The 27,024-nt window shown below is 34.6% G+C and overlaps 1 protein-coding gene across 1 annotated transcript in view; it reads left to right on the top strand.

Annotated features, from left to right (window-relative positions):
* Positions 1–27,024, top strand: part of LOC116234048 (titin) — a 240,281-nt gene that overhangs the window by 85,188 nt on the left and 128,069 nt on the right. The window contains exons 97-111 of the mRNA XM_090144101.1: positions 183–363; positions 707–796; positions 879–1,146; positions 1,243–1,503; positions 2,058–2,267; positions 2,372–2,449; positions 2,560–2,586; positions 3,234–3,281; positions 4,021–4,077; positions 4,170–4,247; positions 4,499–4,753; positions 5,296–5,388; positions 5,939–6,016; positions 7,350–7,418; positions 8,703–8,774. Of these exons, the coding sequence (XP_090000227.1) occupies positions 183–363; positions 707–796; positions 879–1,146; positions 1,243–1,503; positions 2,058–2,267; positions 2,372–2,449; positions 2,560–2,586; positions 3,234–3,281; positions 4,021–4,077; positions 4,170–4,247; positions 4,499–4,753; positions 5,296–5,388; positions 5,939–6,016; positions 7,350–7,418; positions 8,703–8,774 (1,865 nt within the window). The remainder of the gene's footprint in view (positions 1–182; positions 364–706; positions 797–878; positions 1,147–1,242; positions 1,504–2,057; positions 2,268–2,371; positions 2,450–2,559; positions 2,587–3,233; positions 3,282–4,020; positions 4,078–4,169; positions 4,248–4,498; positions 4,754–5,295; positions 5,389–5,938; positions 6,017–7,349; positions 7,419–8,702; positions 8,775–27,024) is intronic.

Raw genomic sequence — 27,024 nt, 5'->3', positions numbered from 1 at the left:
GATACAATATTTTAATGTTTATTATACATGTATAATTGTGTACTGAAAATAGAAGCACCTGACTAGGTTACACTAAAGGGTTATGCTGTATGTAGCAGTTCTAAGTTGATGGATTTTTTTCAGTGGACGTCTTTCTAGGAAAGTTCAATCATTAAGTTTATGTTTGTCATTGGTTTGAATAGAATTCCAACAAAAAAGAAGGAAGATGAAGAGCAAACTATCGATATCTTGGAACTTCTCAAAAATGTTGATCCCAAAGAATACGAGAAATATGCTCGTATGTATGGAATTACAGATTTCCGTGGCCTCCTGCAAGCTTTTGAGTTACTAAAGCAAACCAAAGAGGAAGAAAGCCATAGATTGGTAAGATATATTGCCACTATGGCGTTGTTTTTGTTAGGAGTAACAAAGTTCTTGTAAACAGACCTGGTGACCTGTACTTTCTGTACAGGCTTTTCTGGAATCTGTTCAGATCTTTTACTGATAGTTCTCAATTTCCTGCATGCTCAAACTGAAGAAGAAGGAATGGCGCTTCTGGCCAACTATGTTCTGTCTTGACCATGTGGCTGCTATTTTTAAGATGGGAAGATAGGCTAGTTACAGTATGGTTACATCAAATTTGATGTAAGAACTAATTCTGTGTTGGATAAACATGCCAACTTGGCATTTAGTATCTAATCATTACATACATTTTGTCTTATTACAGGAAATTGAGCTCACAGAAAAGGCTCAGAAAGAGGACCAGGAGTTTGAAGAACTTGTAGCATTTATTCAGCAACGGCTCACACAAACAGAGGTAAGATTTTTGGCCTGATTCATGAAATATTCAAACCCATAACAAGAAAGATGAAACTAATTTAAACTAATATTTTTTTCAGCCTGTTACTCTAATCAGAGACATTGAAAATCAAACAGTCTTAACAGATGAAGATGCTATCTTTGAATGTGAGATTAAAATTAACTATCCAGAAATTAAGCTTTCATGGTACAAGGGAACTCAGAAACTGGACTCCAGTGACAAATACGAAATTAAAATTGAAGGTGATCGCCACATACTGAAAATCAAGAACTGCCAACTTGAAGATCAAGGAAATTACAGAATAGTGTGTGGACCACACATTGCCAGTGCTAGACTAACTGTGATTGGTAAGTATATTTTGAAGTGTGTATTTGAAGTAGCTTTTACTTTATTTATTCTACTGTGTGATGTCTGCTAAAATGTATGTTTTAACATGCTAATAGAGCCTGCAGTTGAACGGCATCTTCATGACACTACTTTCAAGGAAGGAAACACATGCACGCTGTCTTGTCAGTTTTCTATCCCAAATGCCAAGTCTCAGTGGTATAGAAATGGAAGGCCAATTAAGATAGGAGGGAGATATTCAACACAAGTCTCCGACAAAGTACACAAACTCATCATCAAGGATGTTAGAACAGAAGACCAGGGACAGTATACCTGCAAGCTTGACAATCTAGAAACAACTGCTGATCTGGCCATTGAAGGTTTGTAAACAGATATAGAATTTCTTCATTACAGTAGTGATAAACAGTTGATGGATATTCCATTAACAGAAAAGATGAAAATAAAAGGGATTTCTTAAAGAAATATCCTCAAACTTGAAAATGATCATACAAGAAGTTTTGCTTTTCTTTGTCTTTGAACCATGTGTGATAATATTTGTGTAATTTAATATTTTTAACTAAGTCATCATTAGTAATGACCTCTTGATCAGAAATCATCAGTCCTATTTTCTTGTATTTTCTTTTTTTCTGATCTCTCGTATTTTCCTCTTTTTCCTCGGATTTCCTCTTTTTCTTAATTATTCTTTACCTTCTCTTTAGTTCCCTTATGACTTCTCTTGTATAATTTATCTACAGCAATCTTATTATATTTATATTCTTACATCTTCTAATCTTCATTCTTATGTAGAAAACTTCACAGTAGATGGAAACTCTTGTTTCTTATTTGTTATTATACCTTACTATAATGTAGTTATTGTCATGAAAGCTAAATGGCCTGAATGGTAGACAATAACTTATTTTTGTTTCTAAAACAGCTGAACCAATTCAGTTCACAAAGAGCATACAGAACATTGTAGTAAGCGAACATCAGTCTGCTACCTTTGAATGTGAAGTGTCCTTTGATGATGCAGTTGTGACATGGTACAAGGGCCCTACTGAACTGAGAGAAAGCCCGAAGTACAGCTTCAGAAGTGAAGGTCGTTGTCATTATATGACTATTCACAATGTTACTGCAGAAGATGAAGGTAAAAATTCATGGAATATTTGGACTGATGCCACTTTATCTGATTTTGTTGTCTGTTCTTTTAATTATAAAGTCATATAAATACAAAATTCTTGGCTGTTGCAGGTGTATATTCTGTAATTGCTCGTCTTGAACCAAGGGGAGAAGCAAGAAGCACTGCAGAGCTCTATCTGGTAACCAAAGGTTAGCCGATTTTTAAAACAAATTTGTGATCATAGCGTCTGCAAATTTGTAAGTTTAAAACATGATTTTTGAGCAAATAATTCTGAAAGAAATTTCTTTTTCTTTTGCAGAAATCAAACTGGAGTTGAAGCCTCCAGGTAAAGATCTTGCACAAGATTAGCACAAGATCATGTCTATTATCTGTCATAGATAGAATGCATTGCTTTATCCTTTTTTCATGGTTGTAGTAAGTCAAACCTACACTCTGAAAAAATATTCCTTACTTGTATACATGAGGAACTATTTATTCTTATACACTATGGCGATTACTACTGTGGTAATTTTGAAATCACTGATTATCATCATGTCTGAAGTCTTATTTTGTGTGGTATGGGAAGCTGCATTCTCTAGAACAAATGAGTTTATTTAAATGACTGAGGAATACAGAAATGAAGAGATACAAATGAATATAATCAATGTTCTCATCACAGCTGAAAAATAATTAGCCAAGGAAGCAAAGTAGATAGCAATAATCTGTATGATGTATAATGATCTTCCTTTCTGAATGTTCTGAAGGAATAGCCTACTCCAGAATGAGGTGAGCAGTATGTAGAAATAAAATGTAAAGTCTGGCCAGATAGAAAGATTAATTCAAGTAGTTTTCTATACATTGGGTTGCTTATGCTTGAGGGCCAAGGTAACTGTGTGCTAGAACAAGAAAAAATGAAACAGCACGAGCTAGTCTTGGGAGCAGCAAATTCAGATATCTATTTTTTTTACACAGTTAAATGTTTTTATTTTCTAGATGTTCCTGATGCCAAGGTAGCAGTTCCACCACAAAAACCAGCTGAAGGTAAAATAACAAACCAGACTTGATCTGTAGTTCTCTTTTATGTCAGTATTAAAACAGCAAGGCAGTAAGAACCTCAAAGGAAGATCATAGATAAGGTCTTGATAGGATCTGGTTAATCCCCTCTTTAAAAATATGGTAAGAGCAAGCCTTTGCTTGGGTAGACTCGTTTTCCATTGTGGAAGGTGAAAGCCATAAATAGGAGTGTTTTTTTTTTTTTTTTTTTTTAAAAAAAAGTAAAACAATATTAATAGAAAATGAAAGACAAAGATTATTTTGAAGCTGTATAAACAGATCGGAGCTCCCTCAGCTCCCCAGAATCTGTTAGTGGACTACAGACAACAAGTATTACATATGTTTCTGCTAGATTCAGTAGTTCAGTATGGACCTAGAAGTTCATTTTTTGTTTCATTTCCATGATAATTTGGTAAATGCTTTGAGATACAGCAGGAAGGAAAATATTTTATATCTCGATGAGTTACTATCAGCAAGGAAAGGGGAATGATGCTAGGAAATAAAGCTGCCAAGTGTCAGTATGCAAATAAAGGCCGACTACAGATTTCCACTCAAAACACATTGTTCCAGCTGCAGTGAACTATCAGAGTGAGCACCAATTTTGCTCTTATTCTGCAATTACAGTAAAAAATATATATATATATCATTTTTCAAATGCAATAAGATTTTTCTTCAATTAGAATTCAACACCATACTCATTCTAAATATATATATTTTTTTTCAGAAGCTGCCCCCATTCCTATTCTTCTGCCCCTCATTCCACCACCAGAGGAGAAAAAGCCAGGTAAGAGTTCTTAAAGTAACTAGATAGTGTACATGTGTTTAATTATGTATTCTTTTGTTTTAACATAAATTTTCATATATATATATTTTAAGCAGAAAAGAAAGTCCCACTAAAGAAAGTCCCGAAAAAGGTGGTTAAAAAGGGTCCCACGGAAATCCCACCACCTGAAGGTAACTTGAAAAACAAACAAACAAACAAACAAAAAACCCACAACAAATACTCTCTTAAAAATAGTAACATTATTTCTGGAAAAGACATCTCTTTGATTTCAGTGCTTATGTTAAATCTTACAGATCTTATTAAAAAACCTCACATAACACTGTCTGCAAGGAAGAACTAATTTCACTAACTGTGAACATCCAGTACACTTTGCAGATTCCAGGCTATGATGATAATATGGTTGTTTTGTTTTGTTTTTAAGTTCCTGAAATACTGCCAGAGAAGCCCAAAGAGGTCAAAATAACATCTATGGCAAGGAGAGAAGGGATTCATGAAGAAAAAATGGAAATATATGAAAAGCCCAAAGAAGTTTATGAAGAATGGGAAGAAGACTATGGAGTAGATCATGATTATTATTTCAAGGAAGAAGGTTATGATGAAGGGGAAGAAGAATGGGAAGAAACTTATGAGAAAAGAGAGGTGGCTTATGAAGAAAAACAAATAATTCATGAAGAAGGTATAAAAGAATTACAATTGTTTTACCACTTGAATCCAAACATACTGCCAAATTGTAACTAGTATAATATAATATAATTTAAGGACCCTGGTATGGCAAGATGTAAATGCAAATGGAAAATGATACACTATTATAGGATTACCAGCAAACTTTGCAGATTGAGCCATCTTTAAAATCTAATATGAATTTGTAATTTGTTTTATTTTTAGTTGTTTAGGATATTTCTGCTATCATTTTCACACATTCACACATTCTAGATAAACTTGATTTAGATTAATTTTTCAAACATCAATTTTTTTATGCTAATGGTGGGATAATTTTGCAATTCCTTGTAGGCTTCAGCTGTAGTATGCCTCTATGACCAGAATGTGATTTTAATGGAAAAACATGGAAATGAGCAAAAAAAAATGTACTGCAACAGTTCAATTTTCAAAACTGTGTGTTTGTTTCAACTGATAATCTTATAATGACATAATTAGTTACTTCTGTGAGACTTTAGAAAATATAATTTTCATCATTAGAAAATGTTTCTATTTTTAAAGTGGTGGAAGTTCCTAAGAAACCTGTGCCTGAGCGAAAGCCACCAGCTATTACAGCTGAAAAGAAAGAAAAGAAAGAAGTTACAGTTCATAAAGGTATGTCATTCTTGCAAAATTAACAGCAGTGTTCATATTTACCTCTCTCATGCTGCTCCTTCAAGCTGTATTGCAATGGCTATTCACATTTCCTTGAATAGGAGAGAATGATCTTCATGTTGAACAGAGACATGACCATGGGCTATGGCAACCCTTCTGTTCTCTCACCTCAGATTTTCCTGCAGAGAGAGAATATGACAAAATGATTGAAGCAAAACCAGAACTGCTAGTAAAATCAAGCTATGCTTCAATAATCTTTTCCCCTTACCATATATTAGCCTTGGACCTACATGATGTTTTTAAGCCAGTGAAAGCTGTAGTTCTGAAAACTGTTCGCATAGATCAATGCATATGTCTCAGGGGAAGGTGGGCCATATTTCCTATTGCATGAGTACCTTTCTCACCATTGTTCAATGGTAGTGAACAGTGTGCCGAATAATGCATTGGATACTCATATCTTAAACAGGAAAAAGTTAGTTCTACCTATTTTATGTCTGAAAAATAATTTGCGAGGTGACACAAATAATGAGTATATTTGTATTGCTTACAGTTGTCAAGAAACCTGTTGATGAAAAAGTCGAGATTACCACTCAGAGGGTTGCAGAGGAAAAACTCAAAAAGGCTGAGGGTAACTACTGCTTAATTAACTTAATGTTGCCTTTATGTGAAAATAGCAACTATTGTTACTTAGCTAATACACATGTGCTTGTTTGGTCACAACAACCCAGGCAACACTACAGGTTTGGGGAGGAGTAGCTGGAAAGCTGCCTGATGGAAAGGGATTTTGGTGTACTGCTGGACAGTCGGCTGAATATGAGCCAGCAGTGTGTCCAGGTGGCCAAGGCCAATGGCAGCCTGGCTTGTATCAGGAATAGTGTGGTGAAAAGGATTAAAGAAGTAATCCTGCCCCTGTACTCGGCATTGGTGAGGCCTTATCTCGAGTATTGTGTTCAGTTTTGGGCACCTCAGTATAGAAAGACATGGAAGTGCTGGACTAGGTCCAAAGAAGGGCAAGAAGGTCTGTGAAAGGCTTGGTACCTGAAAGGTGATTGCAGTGAGAGTGGGGTTGGTCTCTTCTCACTGGCAACAGGTGACAGGACAAGGGGAAATGGCCTCAAGTTGTGCCAGGGGAGGTTTAGGTCAGGAAAAACTTCTTCACAGAAGGGGTTGTTAAGCACTGGAGTAGACTCCCCAGGGAGATGGTTGAGTCACCATCCCTGGATGTGTTTAAAAATGGTTTGGATGTGGTACTCAGGGACATCATTTAGCGGAGGGTTCTTAGAGTTATGGTAGTATGGTTAGGCTGTGATTGGACATGATGATCTTTAAGGTCTTTTTCAACCTGAGTAATTCTACAATTCTACTGATCCATTTCACATGGATCCGACTAATTTGTCAGCCTTTAAAATAGCCATAATAATGGCTTCTGCAGCATTTTGTAAAAGGAAGACAAAAAGCTTTTTAGGTGAAAATAGGAAATTTAGATGTTGACAACAGATGCTTTAAAACAGGAAGTGTATAATTGCATCAAGTGACAAAAAGTGTTTCACTCTAAGCTCAAGATGTGAAATCTCCGTCTTCCTCAGATTTCCACCTTGACTTGCCTATCAGGATGCCTTAGTTACAAGTTTGTAATTAAGATGCATCTTTATTCACTTGGTAACCAGTTCTTCTCATATAGCATTTACCATTCTGCAGCAGGAAATTGTTGGCTAGAATTCAAAATATGTCAGGATAATGACCTTCTGTGTACTACAGAAGTTACCCAGCCCCTTTAGAAGGCAGCAAATTGAAAAAGCAAACACTTTCTTTTTCTCGCTTGCGTGGTTCTGAAGAGCCTGGCTTAGCTGCTGAGCTAGATTATGTTTGTTGTGTTTCCAACATTATTCCTAAAAAGCTGTAGATTTGTTTTAATCTCTTTTCTAAATATATGTCTGATTAACTAAATTTAATGCTAACAGTTACCAAGAAAATCCCATCAGCAAAACCTACACCAATGATCGTCGAGGAAAAAGTTATGAAAAAGGAAGGTAAAGATCAACAGCTTTCAATTGTACTTTACAATATTTCCAGTACCCTGTGAATTCTTGTGTCTCTTGTGGACATATAGAACTGTGCATGTACCTGGATCTGTTGTACTGATCATGCTGTGACTACTTTCATTGTGTAAAATGTATGTTTACCATGATTTTGCCTGTCACAAATTTTTTCTCATGTTTGTGGCTGTCTTTGTAATTCATATTTAAATAGTCTGTCGGATATTATTCTTTGATTTAGTTTTCTCTTTACCTGTTCTGCCTGTTGGCACATGCTTACATGACAATGTCTCAGTGCCCTAACACTTCCTTGAAGAAATCCTTTGAAATCATTGTGATACACTAATTGTAGAAATCTGACCATGAATTTGTTTTAAATTCTGTTGTTAAGAATATCTGTATCTTTAGTTTCTAACAAAGTAAATTTTACATCTGTTCTTGTTCTGTGTTCAGTATTTTAGAATGTCATTACTGACTGTCTAAATATGTTCAAAGATTTTAGCATACAATACAGATAAGATTTCATAAAAATTCAGATGCTCTCTACCACTGCTGTGGATCTATAATATAAAATACTAAAACAAAATCCTATCTTTAAAGTACCGACAGTAGAAAGATGGACTATTTCAGAAGAAAAGATGTCGGTTTCTGTCCACAGAGAAGAAGAGTACTCTTATGTCACAGGTATGTAAAAAAAACAAACAAAAAAAAGTTGTAAAACCAAATTAAAAAACAAATAGTAATTAAAAAAAAAAAAACCACCCCCCCCCAAAAAAAACCCAGTACTTTCTGTATTGCTATTTTTTCTTTAAATCAATTTTTCTGTTTCGAATTACATATTTAGACATATTTATGTTTTGACATGCCTTGCTTCTTTTTGTTCATTGTTCTATGTAGCCTCAGTTTTCTTTAGATTAACAGATGTTAACATCTAAGCTATTTTTTCTAAACATTATTTAAATGCTTCTCTTTGAAGAGCCAACAGAGCATGAGAAAACAGTTGAAGAAAGATTCTTTGAAGCTGTTTACCCAATTGAAGGTAGATTGCTTAAGAATGAGATACTAATCAATATTTAAGATTTTTTAAACAATTTGAATCTTAATCAAAACTCACTGTGAGATCTGCACATTCAATTGATTTTCTGGATGACATTAGCATATGTTGTCATTGAACTTTTGTGTACTGGACACATATAATATCTTAGAAGTATTTCAGTTTATTACAGACATTAGGATTTTACATCTCCGTATTTAATATCTTTCAAATTCCTGTTGCAGCACATAAGGAAGTTGAAGAGGAGGAAGAACAAGAGGTCATTTCTGAAGAACTGGAGACTCATCATGTTGAAGGTGAATTAAATCTTTGCATCATCTGCCTAATTTTTTTTTTTTAATTTCATGTTATTTGTCTTTACCACTCTATATCAAAGAACAGCATGTCAGAGCTCAGATCTGATGGTTCTACCCTCAAACATCATCTCCTACTACATTTCCAAGTCTACTTCTTAATCACTTATTTAATTAAATCTTTGATTTTTTTGGAAAATTTTGAGAATTTCCTGTCTGAAAAAAAAGCAGCATATTTTTTGACATGCAGTGTTTGCTTACACAGCATGTTGAAAACAGCCTACAGCAATGTACTCTCTTTCCATCTTCTAAATGTTCACCACATATTTTTTTAAAGTGCCTGAGATAACAAAGAGGCATGTCCCAGAAGAAAGAAAGCCTGTTCCTGTCCCAAAAGAAGCTCCACCTGCTAAAGGTACTTCTTCTATCCAAGTTTAAAAAAAAAAAAAAAAAAATCCTACTATCTTTCAGTATATTTTTGTAAGCTGTCTTGAATGTTTTCATGAATCTGCTATCTATGTGCCTTTCATTTTGCCTTATCTCCTTTCTTTGCCTTGTGCTGTGTCTTGGTTTACAGTGCTTGACTGTGTCTCAGTGTTGGCTCTTCTCTTTCCTAACAATCTTGTGTTTGTTTCTTGTGTTTGCTTTGACTGTGTGTTTTTTGCAGATAAGAGTGTAGGATATTTTTTCTTCTAGAGTGCCACAAAAAATGACAGCACATAAATGTTGATATTGGAATTTTATGTTGCATTTTAGTGTCTTTCCTAAATAGTCTTCACTATGTCCAAAGGATTGTACAATGTATTGTGCTGCAGTGTTTAACTACTTGCCCAGACATTGTGTGCTATAAAGCAATCTTGAAATCTGAATAAGTGTTGTGAAAACTAAAGTTCTCTCTCTTTGGAAATGCTTTTCAAGTGCCTGAGGTCCCTAAGAAACCTGTTCCAGAAAAGAGAGTTGCTGTTGCTAAGAAGGAGGTGCCTCCCCCAGTAAAAGGTACAGAATCTTTGAAACTGAATTTTAACCTGTCCTGTACAGTTGTTTTGTTCCAGCTACTACTCAATTTTAAATATAAGTACATGTAGTATATGTGTGTTGTATGTCTATTCTCATCTATGACAATTCCAAAGCATTGACAAGATTCTTTAAAAACATCTTAATGTCTTTAAAGTGCCTGAAGTGCCTAAAAAACCTCCACCTGAAGAAAAGGTACACGTTCCAGTTCCCAAAGCAGAACCTCCACCTGTCAAAGGTACATTTAGTGCTGGAGTGTACCTCTTAAATATCTTTTTTTTTTTTTTTTTTACTGTTTTTTTTTGTGTGTGTGTGTGGGTTTTAGTTTCTATGTAAGTATATTTGTCAGGCTTTTTTTTTTTCTTTTTTTTTTCTTTTTAATGTATAATTGTTTGTGCACGTGTAACACCTTTTAAGGCCAGGTAACATACTCAAATAGCTCTCTCAAGTTAAGAAATCAGTCTTAAAGCACTTCAGAGGCTTCCAGTGACTGAATAGATAAACATTTTTTTCAACTGTATGTTAGTCTTATATTGCTCTATGTTAAATGTAATATTTATGTGATATTTGACGTGCCCTGATATTCTTATGTGTGGATGCGTTCGTAAAATTCTCAAATAGATCTTTGAAATACGGAATTCAATTGTTTTGTTTCATGTTTTTTAAGTGCCAGAGGAGCCCAAAAGAGCTCCCCCAGAGAAAAAAGTTGCTGTTCCAAAAAGAGAAGCAGCTCCACCACCTAAAGGTATACTTAAATCAAATATCTTAAGCATTTTGTTTGTCTAATTTTGTTCTTTATTGTTAGGTGAACCTGGGTTCTGTTGTGATTCAGTAATACTAGTTACATGTATTTTGTGTCAGTTTTGTTGATAATTGTGCTTTAGATGTAGTCTTGAGACACTTGTAATTTTATTTAATATTGTTTAATTAATATCTTTGAAGCACCAGAAGTACCTAAGAAACCAGTACCTGAAGAAAAATTGCCTCAGATTCCTAAAATAGAAGAGGCTCCACCTGCAAAAGGTATGGTCGTGTAGTCTTCAGAACATAAACATTTCCCCCAGTTTAGACAGTTGTGCTTTGTAAACAAAGTGTCTGTGTAATCTTCTTTTTGAACAATACATTTCTGTTTTGTGTTGCTTTTGAAAGTTTTGCACTTTCTAGATCCTAAAATTAAATGCTTTTTTTTTTTTAAAAGTGCCTGCAGTTCCTAAGAAACCTGTCCCTAAAGAAAAGGTACCTCCTGCTGTTCCTAAAAAAGTTGAGGCTCCTCCAGCTAAAGGTATGCTTCCAGTAGAATAAATAAAATACTGTTTCTTAGTTTCTGTGTGTATGTTCTGTCTTGTCACTGATTTGTGCTTCCTTTATGAATTCCTCAGTACTGATTTAGTGACAGTAAAACAATGGATAATTTTTTGTGTGTCGTACATTACTTACAAAAATACGAACGTTAAGTGTTGAATCTTTGTTGTGTAATTTGTTCAAGACCCTTAAGCAATTCTTTGGAAACTTAGTTATTTGCATTTTGGAAGGTGGCTTTCACACTGACATTAGAAAATCATCCATTTAATATTATTATCTTTCAAAGTACCTGAAGTGCAGAAGAGAGCAACTTTTGAAGAAAGAATGCTTATTACAGAAGAAAGAATATCTATTGCTGTTCCGGAAGAAATCCCGTCACCTGAAGGTAGATTGTTAACAAATGCCAATGAGAAACCTGTGCTTCTTCTAGAAGTCTCTTCCTCTAAGACCAAGATCAAAATATGCAAGAATTTTGTGTTAGTTATTTTGAAAGAGTTTTCTGTAGGAATATTTTATAGACTTCTAGTTAGTCAATACCCTCTGAATGCCACTTAACATCCCATGAAATGTATGGGAATACTACTACTAATCTTACCATCAAACTTTCATGAGATGTATAGATGTGTAGTGTTGAGGTTAGATATCAGCACTTAGGACCACAGCTATCCATTTCTTGCACTCCCTACTTTGCTCTCTGCGGCCTTGCTGGTAGCAGTATTATGTTCTCCACAAGAACTCTTTTAGTTCAGATTCTCATACTCAAAAGAGTCTGGGATTGGTTGTTCTAACTTGGTCTTTTTCAAGATAGATGAAATCAACATTTTGACTTTCCATATGCCATTAATCATTTGCTTGTCAACATAATTTATATGTTCTATTAAAAATACAAATGGGCTTTACAGGAAGATATGGAAGTTATCTATTTAAAATACGAACATGCTAATGTATACTCATATATACTGATATTCTGTTAATTTTTCTCCCCTGCTAATCAGTCTTTTACTCCTGAACAAGCTGATGTTTTCCCTGATTGAGTCATATTTGTAGACAGATATGACAAGCTTTCCTTTCAATTCATGACCTACCCTTATCTTGTATCCTTCTTACTTTCATGTAGCTAGATCAAGTAACAACATCTAATTCTTTCCACACATCAGCTGTTGTGAGGGGGAGGCCTGGGGAGTTGAGGCATTCTGATGGACTGACATTTGACCTGTGAAAAATATTTGAGAGAGACAGCAGTACACAATATGATACATGGGTCACTTAGTGCAGATCATAAATGTGTGCACAGCACTTTCTATACAATATGCATGTTGTTATACAGAACTTTTAAGAGCTGATCTTCATCTTGTCCATCCATTGAACCATCCATCCACCAGAAATAATAAAACTAATTATTTTCTTTAAAGAACCAATAGTTGAAGAATGGTCTGAAGAAGAAACAGAGGAAGTATCTGTTTCTATTCACAGAGAGGAAGTTTCTGAAGGTATGATCACAATTCAAGAATACTAGACAACAACAAAAATAGTTTTGTTTTGTATCAAAAATAGCATAAAGATCTACTCTATTTAAAAGGAAATTTTACTACTGCACAAAGATGCCTTAAGTTTCATATTTCATAAACTGTAATACTGTCTTCAATTTGTCTTGTTTTTGAGAAGTGTAATTACTCTTGCCTTGATACAGTGAAAATGAGGTGTCTCTTTGATATTTTATTTTTGTTTTATTTTTTTTACAATTGCTCTCTGTTGAAAATTACTCTTTCACTATGTTTCTTGGATGAAGTAAAGACCCTTCAGAATCTCATGATGTATTTCAGTTTCTTATACCATTTCACAGTAAACTGATAAAATTGTTTCTACCTTAGAGTTTATCTGTGTTAAAATAATTCTGTGAAGAACAGTAATGTACACTGATTGTCTCAATTTTCTTCAAAAGCAACACCATGTAAAGTATTTACAAGGGATAACTTTATCCAATGAATTAATGAAGCTTTCTTGAAGTGGACAAGTCCTGATAGTAGTGTACTAACAGACACAGGAATGGAGAGTTCTGGCACTTTGTATGCCAGATTTTCAAATTCACAGAAATACAAGATAAGTCTTAAGTTGCTTGGACTTGTTCTGTTGGCTTCAGAAGGAGCAGGAGGGTAAAAATCTAGATTTTAAAAGACACTGGAGATGTCTTTTAGTAATTCTCACTGCTTACTCTTGTCTTACAAATATTTTGTTACATACCAGTGCTGTAAAGACAGTAATAGATGTCAAATACTGAAATTCAAGTATTTTTATTTTACTATTTTTAAGTGACTGAAGAAGAGTCTTACTATATAGAAGAGAAGGTAACTGTGCCTAAAAGAAAGGAAGCCCCACCTGCTAAAGGTATACATTCTTTTCATTTAAAAACACTGGTTGTTTCTGTCTCAGTGTTCTTGCCGTCATTATTCTGAGTGTGTGTTGCCACTATGTGTTTCTGTACATTTGTGGGTTTTTACATTAAGGAAATGTGTGTATGCTAAAGTGATACTATTCTTCTTTGTAAAACTGTGTGTTATAATCTCTTAAAGTGCCTGAGAAGCCTAGGAGAGTTGCCCCTGAACCAGAAATTCCAGCTGCTCTGAAGGAAGCTCCAGCAGCTAAAGGTATAAAGCAGTTCCTCATTTGGATGATGTTATACGTGCTTCTTAAAGGGGATAATGTTTATCAAACTGTGTTTTTATGCTGTCATAGGTAGTGTCTGCTTTCAATGATGAATGATTGTCTGAAATTCCATCTTCTACTATGAAAAATAACTCAGTAAATTGCTACTATTTAAAAAAGTGACAAAAAGTAATGTAGTAGATAATTACAAACATTACAGCTTATTCTTTCTGATCTTCGCATCTTACTTATATTTTTAAAGTGCCTGAAGTTCATAAAAAAGCAGCTCCAAAAGAGAAAGTACCCGTCCCTGTTCCTAAGAAAGTGGAGGCTCCACTATCAAGAGGTATATCTGTGATTTGGACCACTTGTAAAAATAAATAAATAAATATATTCCTACATTCCTTCTTTGACATGCATGCATGTTGATAAATAAATCTTACATACCAAATTTCTTCAACGTTAAGCATGTACTTATGTCTGTTTGTCTACAATATGGACTGTGGATTGTGTCTTGCTGGAAACATTTATATGTTTTTGTTATGCCTGTTGGTGAGGTCAAACCCATTTTCTAAAGTTGCACAATCTTTTTTAAGAACGTCCAGAAGAAGTGCCCACTTTTGAGATAGCTGTTGAAGAACCACCATCAACCAAAGGTAAATAGAGAATAATGTCATGAAACATTTTCTTGTTTGTCTTGCAGTATTTGTATTCGGGTGTTTTACATAAAGAAGTTCTTATTTGCTTGTATCTGTGATCTCTCTTTGCATCTCTCCTTTCTTCTGACTGTTTGCTTTGTTTGCTCTATGGGTTTGAAGTACACTCTTCTGTGATGTCTTGCTTTTGTTGTTGAAGTTTCCTAAGCATTTTCTTTTACACAAAATCAGATGAAGTACAAAAAATTCCACGTGTCTTCACATCAGATGTTACAATTAAGTATTCTTATTCTTTCAAAGTGACTCAAGTGCACAGAAAAATTATCACAGAAGAAAAAGTTGCAGTTCCTAAAAAAGATGAGGCTCCACCCAAAAGAGGTATATAATTTTTCAGAGCTACATAAGAAAGCATTTTTATCTGAATGGTGATTTATATTTATTACATATAATTGTATAGCACAAACTGTTTTGTTGTTGTTTGCTGTCGTTTCCATATTTGAGTTAAAGAATTGTCAGGTCTCTGCTTTTGTGTTTTGTCATCTGATAATGTTTGTGACTAATTCAAAATCTTTTAATACAAACAAAAATTTTGAAAATGCCAGCAGTGCCCAAGAAGACTGTGCCAGAAGAGAAAGTTCCTGTTCCGGTTTCACGGAAAGTGGCCGCTCCACCAGCTAAAGGTATCTAAGTTCTTTTCAAAGTAGAGAAGACTTCTGAATGTCACATATATGCATGTATCATACTTACCATCTGTCTGGCTAGTATTCCATTCTCTATCATCTTGATTATAAATGAGGAGTTTTATAAATGAGAAATGAACTTTGTCTTCTCCCTCGCAAAAAATGCAGTAGGTGATGGAGAGGAATCACACGTCTGCATTCCTTGCATTTTCTAAGCTGCTAGTAACTTCATTGGTTACACTGGCTGCTTAAGTGCTTTGGAGAGCTAAATGAAGCAATTTACTCAGCGAATAAATGTGAACACATTTGGAAAAATAATATAAATGTTTTAGAACGTAGTCAATTTTCTGAGTGGTAGATTTCAGACTTAAAAATGTGTTCTGCATCTCTGATCTTGTTTTTGAAATTTAATTTTGTCATGTATGTTCAATGTCATGTGTTTTGTGATTAAGTTATGTTTCTGAAGGACTTAGAGAAATCTTTCATCTCTATCTTTGCATCTTCATCTTGTGTGTTCATGCAGTTTGCTTTTTGATGTGTTTTACACGATATGTGAGTCTAACGTTTTCTGTATTATTTTAGTAGCTTATATTTCTACTGCTACTAAAATTGTCAGGTGTTTCAAAGGATCTAACTCTAGGGAATTTATTCTTGGAACACCTCCAAACAAATATTCTCCCGAATACTCAGTGCCTACCTAGCCACCATGTATTAAAAATTCAGCTGGTCCATTTTTCTGTGAATTTAAATGTTTGTATGTTGTGTTTTTGTTGTGTTTACTGTAAGTATCGTTGATGTGTAGATCTGTTCTATTCTCTTGTAATTGTTTGTCCTTTATTCTTTTGTATGGACTTTGTATGGGAATACATTATTTCTTTAAGAATTTAGTATTCTTACAACTACTGTCTTTAAAGTGCCAGAAGAGCCAAAGAAAATGATCCGAGAAGAAAGAGTACCCATTGCTGTTCCAAAAAGAAAAGTGTCACCACCACTAGAAGGTACTCCTGCCCATGGATTAATCTATGAACAGACTTCCCTAAAGCAATACTATGAGAGCTTAAAACCTAACATTCCAGCACATTTTTTTTTATAGTTCTAGTGCTCCAACAGCATCCCACAAGGGAACCTTAAAAGAATCTTTGTAAGACACTAGAGATATTTTCCCCAATTACTCCAGCTGTGAGAGATGTCTGGAAATAATAATCAATGGATTATTAATGGAATTAATATGGAATTAATGGAATATGTATTTGTACGTGATATTGCACCAGAAAAGATATTAAATTAGACTCTGTCTTTAAAGTACCAACAGAAGAAGAACGCTGGGCTATGTCAGAGGAAGTGTCTGTTTCTCTTCACACAAAGGAGGAGATTTCATACACAGGTATGAACAAAGAGAAACTTTGTCCAAATTTACATTTGACAGGAAAAAAAAAAAAAAAGAGAGAGAGAGAGAGAGAGAAAAAGTCACCAAAATATAATCTATCCTCTGTGAATATCATCGATGATTAGTTTATCTTAAAGATGAAGCTTGTAGAATACCAAAGGAATCCCAGAGCAATATTTCAGTCTCCAAAAAGGCTTAACTTTTTCCTTCTGGTTTATTGTTGTTATAGTGAAAGCTCAACTATTTCACTAGACCCTCCTTTGCAAATCCTGCCATCTCATGGACATTTGAGGGGAAACAAGGCAGCATTTTCATTATTTTATATTAACACGCTTTCCTTTTCTGAAAAGAAGCTCTGTCCCTTCTTTTGTGACAATAATCTCTCTCCCAAATCTGACATCATCAGCCTTTATTTCTGCTCTGTTTCTCAGCTGGCTAAGAAATGGGATTCTTATGCTGTAGCTTAGCATAATCTCATGTATCAGACATGCCAGGTCAAGGGTTTTAATGAAAGTCCATGGCTCTTAAAATTAATTGCCATATTACTTAGGGAAGTAATCTATTGATTTGTGGAAAATGATTCACAAGCTGGCTCACACTTACTAATTTTGCTCCTGTTGCTGTTGATAAAATTATCATCACCCTGAATATATCAATATGAATTGAAAAAATAATATAACCACATCAATGTGAAGTTTAAATAATTTGTTTAGTCTACTGGAGAATGGTTTGGGGACAGGCTGATCGTGAATATTGTAAAGGAAATAGGAGTGTCTTTGTAATTTACCAGCTGCTTTTGGAAAATAAGAGTCAAAAGAAAAGGATAACAAATTCACCTGTTCTCCCATGGTATGGCAAATAGAAGTGTTGTTACTGTTACAAAAGAATCCATAGAAACCTGCTTTTCCTGACAAGAGTATTTATGCACAATGCACTTTTGTAATCAAATCAATCAAAGTTACCAGCTCCAGTCAGTTTTACTTTAAGATTTCAAATGTAGATGTACTTGGCCCTTATAATTAAAAATCAGGAGCTCTGCCAGAAAACTTTTAAAAAGCTTGGTAATCTTCACATCATCCCATTCCCTCTGCATCTACAGTCACTGTGGCTTGATATGAAGGAAGCATGTGAGAATTCTCATATTTGTCATTGACAGAATGGATTCCATCCCTAAAGATCAAAAAGATCTCAGATATGATAGGATAAAGGTCAAAATTATTCTCAAATTTAGCAAGCCTTGCTGTTTCCCAGATGTTACAATACTATGGTAATTTTCTGTGCAACTTCCCTTGATATAGATCACCAAATCCCAGAAAGCAAAACCCATCCACTGTTGCTGGAAAAGAAGAGAATATGCTTTTTAAACACAGTATGCATTCTTTCCTGAATTTTCTGAATCTTAAAATCTGAGCATATTCACATCTTTTGGAACTTTTTCTGCTGTTACAGAGTGGTTGCTTGACATGACTGAAGAAACCAGGCATTGTGTAAAACAAATGACAGAAGAGAAATGCCTTCTTCACTGAACAGTGAAATTTTTTAGCCTTAATTAGACTAGGGATCTTATCCATTCTTATCCACTCACTCAACTTTTTTCTACATGCTCCCCCATCTTCATCTGGAGTTTTCTTTGCAGGCCTTTTGTTAACAGTGTTTGAGACTTTGTTCTGTTACTGATGTCGTGCAAAGTGTTACTGTTGTGGAAAAGAATGACCAAAGGGGATACAAATGGAATTTAGTGATTTTGTAGTTGGTCGATTTGGATTTTGAGTTTTTCTCATCAGCAGACTTAACTTTACTGCTGGCAGCAGTGGATGAAGTAGAAATCATCTCAAATACTTAAGATGGGATCTTGAAACATTTATTGTTTCTTTATTGAATTACAGCCTAATTTAATTCTGTAATTACATGTCCAATGTCAATAAGTGCAGTTGTCTTTTGTGTGTATTAACCATGTATTTGTATGATTTTTTTGGCTTGACAAGAATACTTTTCTTCTAAATACCACTTCTAAACATTCTTAAATATACATATACTGTATCTTTTAAGTGCCTGATGTACCAGAAAGGGCTATCATTGAAGAAAGAGTACCAATTTCTCCTCCTAAAAAAATGCCAAGATCACCAGCCAAAGGTATACTGGATGAAGTATTGAAATATGATGTAAATGTTTTCTGTGTCCTGTATGTTCCATGTATCGTGAGTACCGATCTGTTTTCTGAGAATTGTTTGTCCTCTGGTATAATTCTTACTTGTCATTGCCTTGTGATCCTTAGTATTATTAAGATGTATGTGCTGAATTTTAAAATTCTTTTAATTGATATCTTTTTAAGTGCCCGAAGTACGCAAGATGGTTGTCCAAAAAGAAAAAGTGTATATTGAAGTTCCTCAGGATGAGGAGGAAGAAGAGGTTCCGCAATATGAAAAAGTAACCAAATATGAGAAAGAAGTAATCCATTATGAGGAGGAAGTCCAACATTATGAAGAAGTTAGTCGCTATGAGGAAGAAGCTCCTCAGTATGAAGAAGTTCCTCAATATGAAGAGGAAGAAGTCACCCATTATGAAGAAGAAGCTGCTTATTATGAAGAGGAAGTTCCTCAATATGAGGAGGAGGAGGCAGAAATTCCCCAATATGAAGAGGAGGCTCCACCACCAGTTAGAGGTATACTTTAGTTATAGGATTGTGTGAGAATGAGAAGTATCTTCTGTTAATGTATCATAGTTTTGTCTTAGTGTGTTCCAATGTGCTCCACAGGTTGCTCTTTTCCAGGGCTTTTAATGATTAGGATACAGAGTAGAAAGTGTGCTATATGCCTACACTTCACTACTTCTACAAATTTAAATGTTCTACGACATAAATGTTCTTTCCTCTTTCACACAAAGTCTATACAACCGAGACAATTTAATTGGACTTTATTTTGTCCTTGTCAAATTCTACTGTCAGTCTGTGCTTGAAATGTTTAGAATTGCTCATGGGAAGTGCAATTAAAAGAATATTTTTATCTAGAAAATGGCCAGGGTAATTGAAAATAAGTCATTTAAGAACACAAGCCTCTGTGACTTCCTCTCAAAATTATTTGAAAATTCTGTAGTTGTTGTTAGTGTATTTATTTATGGAAAACCAAAGATATTCAAGTTCTATTAAATTGACATATTTCAATCCCCTTAATTTTTAGATATTTTCCTCAGAAATCATGTTTATGTTGATGGTGTAAAATTTCACCATTGTTAGAACAGAGTGAACATGTTATTCACTGTTTAGAGAGGAAAACTAGACCATGCCAAGATCTCAGTAATAAAGTCTTCCTACGTCTTAATATAAAGACACGGACTAACTGTCCAGTTTTCCAATATGATGTAATTGTGTAAGAGTACACAAAACATGTTTTCCAGATATGAATCAAGTCAACCCATAGTGTTTCTTCCCCATAAGGAAGTTCAAGATTTTTTTTTTGACTAATGAGTGTAAAAATTATATTTAAAGTTGTTTGCTCTATAATTTTAATAAATTGATTAGTACGTTTTTCCTATTAAAGAAAAGGCCATGCTGGACACAGCAAAAGTGAGGTTTCTCCTGAGCTGGAAAATTAGGGTTGGCTAAAACTTTTCTTGACTAATCCCAGCAGTTAATTTTAACCTGTATGTGCTGCAGTCTTTCTTCAATATGCTCAGCAAGTGATTATTCTCCTCCCATCATCATAAAACTTACATGAATACTTCTGGATTGCGGAGTACAGTAACTATTAGTATACATTTTAGTTGAAAGTGCAGTTAAATAGAAAATTTGTGCTTATTTCAGCTGAGTCAGGATTTGATTTGATGTCATTAACCAACAAATTATGGTATAAATTGCTGGGTGCTTGTTATCTGTCCAGCTCTCTGTTGGATTTGAATCAATTGGTAAACTGTGTTTGCTTGCTTTTGGCATGTTGGTAGGACTTGGAAAACTTTAAAGAATAAAATGTAATCAGCAGTATATATTTGATATATGTGCAAAACTGACTCAGCATGATCAAGTGTAGCCTGTTGAGTGTCTTATGAGTGTTAGATCATAGCTCTAGAGGAAAGTAAGGAGAAAAGTGAAACCCTAAATATTAATACTGCACTTAAAGCAGGTGCTTATTACAAAGTTTGTTTTATCTACTGTTAGCATTTTCATTTGCTCCAAAAAAATTGAGGGAAGAGTTGAATTTGTATTTTAGTTAGTTTCCCCACCATTATCTTTAATTGGTTCTAAAAAGCCACATTCTGCCTTTCCTTGAATTAAAAAAGAAAATGTCTTGGTGGCATCCGTGGCTGATCAGGGAGGATAGGCTGAACAGCAGTGAATGTAATCTGTTTTCTGTTTTATTCTGTCTTTGTGCTCAAATCATTTTAAATTATAGCTGTTGTACGACTTTGAGATTTATTTGTGTTAGGAGTTCTTGCTTGCTTGCTTGTTCCTGTTGTTTTAGAAGTAAATACCTAAGACATTAATGGTATCTTTCAAGTGCCTGAGGTGCCCAAGAAGGCTGTTCCAGAGGAAAAAATACCTGTGCTGAAGAAAAAGGAAGTTCCTCCAGCAAAAGGTATATCATCGCTTGATGTTAGCAGACATTCTCTGAATATATAACTTACACCATGTTTCAGATGCTTCACTTGAGCATTATTTTTTCTTTTCTTTTGGGAGGAGGCTCTGTGTTTGATGTGTTTGTGGTGCTGTTTTCAGCTCTTCTCTGTTTTGAATAGCTTGTGGGTTATGTTTTAACCAAAATAATGTTTTTGAAGTGCCTGAGGTGCCAAAGAAACCTGAACCTGAAAGGAAAGTCCAGGTGCCAAAGAAGGAGGAAGTTCCCCCACCTAAAGGTATAGCAACTTATAATTATATGTAATCAGAAAGGTCTTCTAGACTTCATTTATCTTCTCACATATGTTAAGCAGAATGACAGCAAAAGGATTATTGGTCTTAAGAACTGTCATTCTGTGTGTTTGTGTTAAAATGTTTAGTGTTATTGGCTTTTATGTCATGGTGTTTTAGCTGCTTGTTTCAGGCTCATTTTACAATAATATCTTTAAAGTTCCTGAAGTGCCAAAGAAACCTGTGCAAGAGGAGAAGGTTCCAATTCTTGTAAAGAAAAAGAAGGATCTTCCACCAGCTAAAGGTATATCAGCTCTTAACCTAATATTTTTAAAAAGCAAAGTTTTTTGTTCACATGTGTTCTTTAATGTAATGTAGTTTGAACAGTCTATTCTTGTGTGTTCGTTTTGTCATTCAAATAGATTCATTCAATTTTTATTGATTCTTTGCATGGTGGTTCAAAAATGAAATTCTTTAATTGCAATTATATCTTTAAAGTTCCTGAAGTACCAAAGAAACCTGTGCCAGAAGAGAAGGTACTTATCCCAGTACCTAAAAAAGTAGAAGAACCTCCATCAGCCAAAGGTACACCATTTTCTGATTCAAACAAGTAATCCTAGTTTTGTTTCTCCAGTGTTAGAAGACTGCAAGCAACAAACCCACTCCTCTTCTTAGTATATTTGATACTGAACCATTCACTGCCCTGTGTGATCAGAACACTGTATTGTGACTGTGTTATGTACACTTATGTTAAACATGGGTGATATATTTACTTTACACTTTTTAAATTTCCATGTTTGTGTCATGTATTGTCTCCTTTTTGTGTGTGGGTTTTTTGTTTTTTTTTTTTTTTTGAGTGGGGCAAAAGATAATAGCTATTTACAATTCTAAGTTATTTTAAAATACTTGCTGTTTCAAAACCAGCTGCTCTAAAAGGTAAACAGTGTAACTAAACATCCAGATTTCCCCCCAGCCTTACTACATCGACATATAATGCAGCTGACTAGATGTTTGTAAATTTATATATGTGGAGTAGTTGTTATTTTAAGATCAGTTATCATACACAATTAAATTTACCATTTTTGTCGTTATCTTAATGTCAGTTGCACAGATATTATTTTGTTACGCTGAAAATTAATTTCTTAATCAACAATGTCTTTAAAGTGCCTGAAGTGCCCAAGAAAGTTCCAGAAAAGAAAGTGCCTGTCCCTGTACATAAAAAGCCAGAGCCTTCACCGGCCAAAGGTATCTCTTCTCATCAGCGAATCTGTGCAAAATGCTTCTTGTTGTTTGTATATGTTTGTTATTAATATGTAACTGTAGTATCATACCAGATTGTTAAAAATGTACTTGCTAATTTGCGCTCTTCAGCTTCTGTATGTTGTCTCTCTGCTTCTGATATTGTCTATTTACTTGCTAATTTGTGCTCTTCAGCTTCAGTGTATGTTGTCTCTCTTCTCCTGATATTGTGTCTAAGTATTGTGTCTATAATTAAATACTACCTCAGAAGTGCCAGAAATACTAAGACCTGCTCCTGAAGAGGCACCTACTTTTGTTCCTGAAGAAGAGGAAGAAGAGGAAGCTATTTCAGAGATACCACTAAAAGGTACAACATTCCTTCCTGAAAATTACCTGAAAGCTCTGTTCAGTTCATGAGATCTTCATCTGTAGCGATTAAATTGGATGTAAATCTTAATTATTCTTTTGAAGGAAGTTTTCTTCTTCTTATTGTTGTTTGTGACCTTGTTCTGTGTTTTTTAATAGTTGTGATGTTTTAAATGTAATAGAAAAATTCTTATCAAAACAATATCTTTTAAGTGCCAGAGGTGCCCAAGAGAGCTGTACCAGAAGAAAAAGTACATGTTGCAGTTCCTAAAGCAAAGAAAATTCCTCCAGCTAAAGGTATATAATTTTGCAGCGTGTGAAGATAATTCTCTTTCCTTATGTTTTCATATTTCAGTGGAATCAGTTTATAGTCATGTGAAGCCACATACCTGGTTCTAGCACACTGCTACTCCACTGTAGATAGTGGAGAGCTAGATCTCAGGTAGGGCTTCCATGGGCTGAGAAATCTGGTCTTGGATGATTTACTTGTTTTCAATTTTAAATGTTTGCCATGAATTAAAGAATTCATTGTGATATTGTTAATAAGAATTCGTCTTCCTGAGTCAAAACGTTTCAACAAAGTACCTGAAATAATGTCCTGTGGGACTTTATCTCAAAATTCTTCAATTCATGGAGATCATTCTGACATACATTTAGAAAGTGTATGTTATAATCTCAAGCCTTCTAACTAATACAAACAAAAAAGTCAAAAGAGAATTGGCTCTGTAAGTAACCAGAAGATGGATCCTAAATGCAAAATTTGATGTGGAGGCAGATTACTCAAAAGCCACTTCTTCAGAGCTGAGCAATATCTGCCTAAGCAGCTGAGTTTTTAGAACAAAATTGAAAAGAAAACAATGGTAGGATATATGTTAGAAACTAAAAAAATCTTCTACAACCACTCATTTGCAGCTTACATTGGTAATACAGTTGGTAATAATTTTGTATAAGAATTGGGTGAAAGTAAATTCTCACATGATCTCCTCATAACCAAATTGCTATTTTCAGAAAAGGAATGAAAAGTAATGAATTGAGTTTCCCTTGTGTTACTTACTGTTAAAGTAACTATCTTAAAGTTGGTGTCGTCTTGTTCTACGTTGTGAATTTTTCTTTGGAACATTGCAAAAGTTCTTAATATCTTTTAAAGTGCCTGAGGCACCAAAGAAAGTTGTGCCTGAAGAAAAGATTCCTATTTTTATTCCTGAGAAAGAAGAAGAGGAAACTATTCCAGAGAAAACCATACCAGCAAAAGGTACAACAATGCTTGCAAGTTATCCGTGAGATCTTTTGACTTAATTAATGTACTTCATTTCTTTTTCTGAGCTTTATGTAAATCTTAACTGTCTTATTGTTGAGTTTGTGGTCTTGTTTCATGTTTCTTAGTGTCTTCAGTGCTTTGAAAGTAATTTTAAAATTTGCTTGCAAAATAATATCTTTAAAGAGCTGGAGATTCCTAAGAAACCTGTACCAAAAGAAAAAATACCTGTATCCACTCCTGACAAAATGGAGCTTCCTCCAGCAAAAGGTATATAAATTAATAACTAGGAAAGCTATCTCCATTGTTGTTTTCATTCAGTAGCAACATTTTTTTATGTTGGTTGTTACTTGTGTTATTTTTGTGTCCTTACTGTCTTTCTGTATCGATGTCTCAGAGTGCCTGTCAGATTCCTGACAAATAATAATCTCAAAAACAATTTAACTTCTTTAAAAAGTCTGCCCATGTCCTTTATTTCTTTATGTCTATGTCTGTTTTTTGTAGTCTTACTGTTATTACTGGTTGATGACATTCTAAATTGAAAATATATCTTTAAAGTGCCTGAGATGCCCAGAAAACCTGTTCCAGAAGAGAAGGTACCTGTTCCTAAAAAGGTGCCGGTTCCACCAGAAAAAGGTATTGCGTTTGTAAATGCTATGTTGTTGATAGATAGTATTCTTCATACAAGCTGAGCTTAGCACAAGACTTTTTAATATTTCTGTGTTGTACTGAGTTTGTCACTTCACTGTTTGTGAGTTTCTGTTCTGTTGTTGGAAAGTGTCTCGGTTTGTGTCTATTTAAAAACTGTGCAACAAGAACACTGAAGTCAGGTTATATCTTTAAAGTACCCAAGGTGCCTAAGAAAGTTGTTCCTGAAAAGAAGGTACCTGTTGCTCCTCCTGAAAAAGTGGAAGTTCCTGCTGCAAAAGGTACACGGGCTCCAGATCATTTATATTCATGCTAAAAAGACTCTTGAGCTTCTTCTTTCTAACTTTTGTCTGTTGTACGAGATTTCTGCTCTAATTTATGTTAAAACTCTTCATCAATGTTTGCATTGTGAAGTCATTAAGCTGTTTATTGTCTGTGTGTTTGTTTTTAATTATATTGCTTTAAGTTTTTCCTTCTAATTGCTAAAAGAAAATCATATCTTTAAAGTCCCTGAGGTGCGTAAAAGAGATGTTGCAGAAGAGAAAGTACCAGCCATTGTTCCCAAACCCAAAGAACCGCCTCCAAGTAAAGGTACAGATATATTTCTTTCTTCCAAACATTTTTTTTCCTCTTCCTTCCTAAAATCTTCTGGAATATATACCATTTCTGGACCATATTCTTAAATTTTGAAGTAAATAGTGCTTGTTGTTATCACGAATATTTTCTGTTCTGTATGGATGGTTTTGTCCAACTGTAAATGAAATGAAATAATTGTAAATGTACTAACAATGATACCATCTCTAAAGTGCCTGAAATACCCAAGAAACCCATTCGGAAAGTCCCTGCTCCTGCTCCTGTTCCTGCAGCAGAGAAATATGAATATGCATATGAGGAGTATGAGAAGTATGAGACATATGAAAGTATCGAAGAATTTGAGGGGGTTCAGGAAAGTGAAGAAATTGAAGCATATGAGGAACCTGAAGTACCTGAGAGATACAGAGAAATCCAGGAACAGGAGTATGAACTGGAGGCTGAAGAGAAGGAAGATATCTATGAGAAGTATGAGTTTAGGGAGAAAGAAGAAATCTATGAGAAATATGAGGAAGCATATGAGGAGACTTATGAAATCCCACCAGCTATAGGTACATCATATCATGATTTCTTTGTTCTTATCATTGCTGTTTAAGTTTCCAGCTACTGCTTAAAACTCCTTCTTTATATTTTTCCCCATTTGTACTACTCTGTCTGTCTGCAGCTAATGATGATAAATCCATTCCCTATTACTAAGGAATTCTTTTCTCCAGAGTGGAATGGAAAGATTGAACCAGTGTAGATGTGATACAAGCAAAGTAAATGATACTTTTCTGATGCAGTTCAGCTTCAGTCTGGATTCAATACTATTATGTGTCAATGTGTTTCTTTTGTAAATGATACTTTTCTGATACAGTTCAGCTTCAGTCTGGATTCAATGCTATTATGTGTCAATGTGTTTCTTTTGTACATTCTAGTTCCAATGAATCTTGGAGCTGTTAAAATTCAAGCATGGCTTTCCTTCTTATCTTTTATATGTGTGCTTATAAGATCACTGGATCCACCATGCCAATCAAAAATTGCATCTGAAATGTACCAGAAAGATGTACACTTATATTCCTTTGCTACCACTGCTCAAGTTCTGAGACTAGTGGCTGTTTTCTTGACAGCATAGATAAGATCATTGTTCTAAATTAAGTGATTACTCTGCTTTCTGACTTTGTATCTGTTGTAATTCCTCAAAACTAACTTAAAATCCGTATTGAAATATTTCTTAAAGTACCCGAGGTGCCTAAAAGACCTCTGCCAGAAGAAAAAGTACCTGTTCCTGTTCCAAAAAAAGAAGCTCCGCCAGCTAAAGGTACATGAGCTTTAAGAGGAATTTGAAAATGCAGCCTTCTGACTTCTCAGAATCCCCAAATGCAGTAAATTGCCTATTCTGATTTGACTATTAAATACCTAATTTTTTCCCAGTACTGTCAAAGACTGGGATTAAGGTACTAAAAAGATAAATACTTATTTAACAAATCAAAACTTGGAAAAATTCTTTCTGAGGGCAAAGGCATTTGGAGGAGGACCTCCAAGATTTAATTTTTGCTGTCAGAGTATTAACGACATTTTATATCTAAGTATTGAAAACAAGTAGATATATAAATTAAAAGAAGTCTATCAAGCAGTCGAACTCTATATTCCCAC

This window comes from Phasianus colchicus, chromosome 7 (genome assembly GCF_987193195.1).
Source record: "Phasianus colchicus chromosome 7, bPhaCol1.hap1.1, whole genome shotgun sequence".
NCBI lineage: Eukaryota > Metazoa > Chordata > Aves > Galliformes > Phasianidae > Phasianus > Phasianus colchicus.
This window is presented reverse-complemented; position numbering and strand designations above follow the sequence as displayed.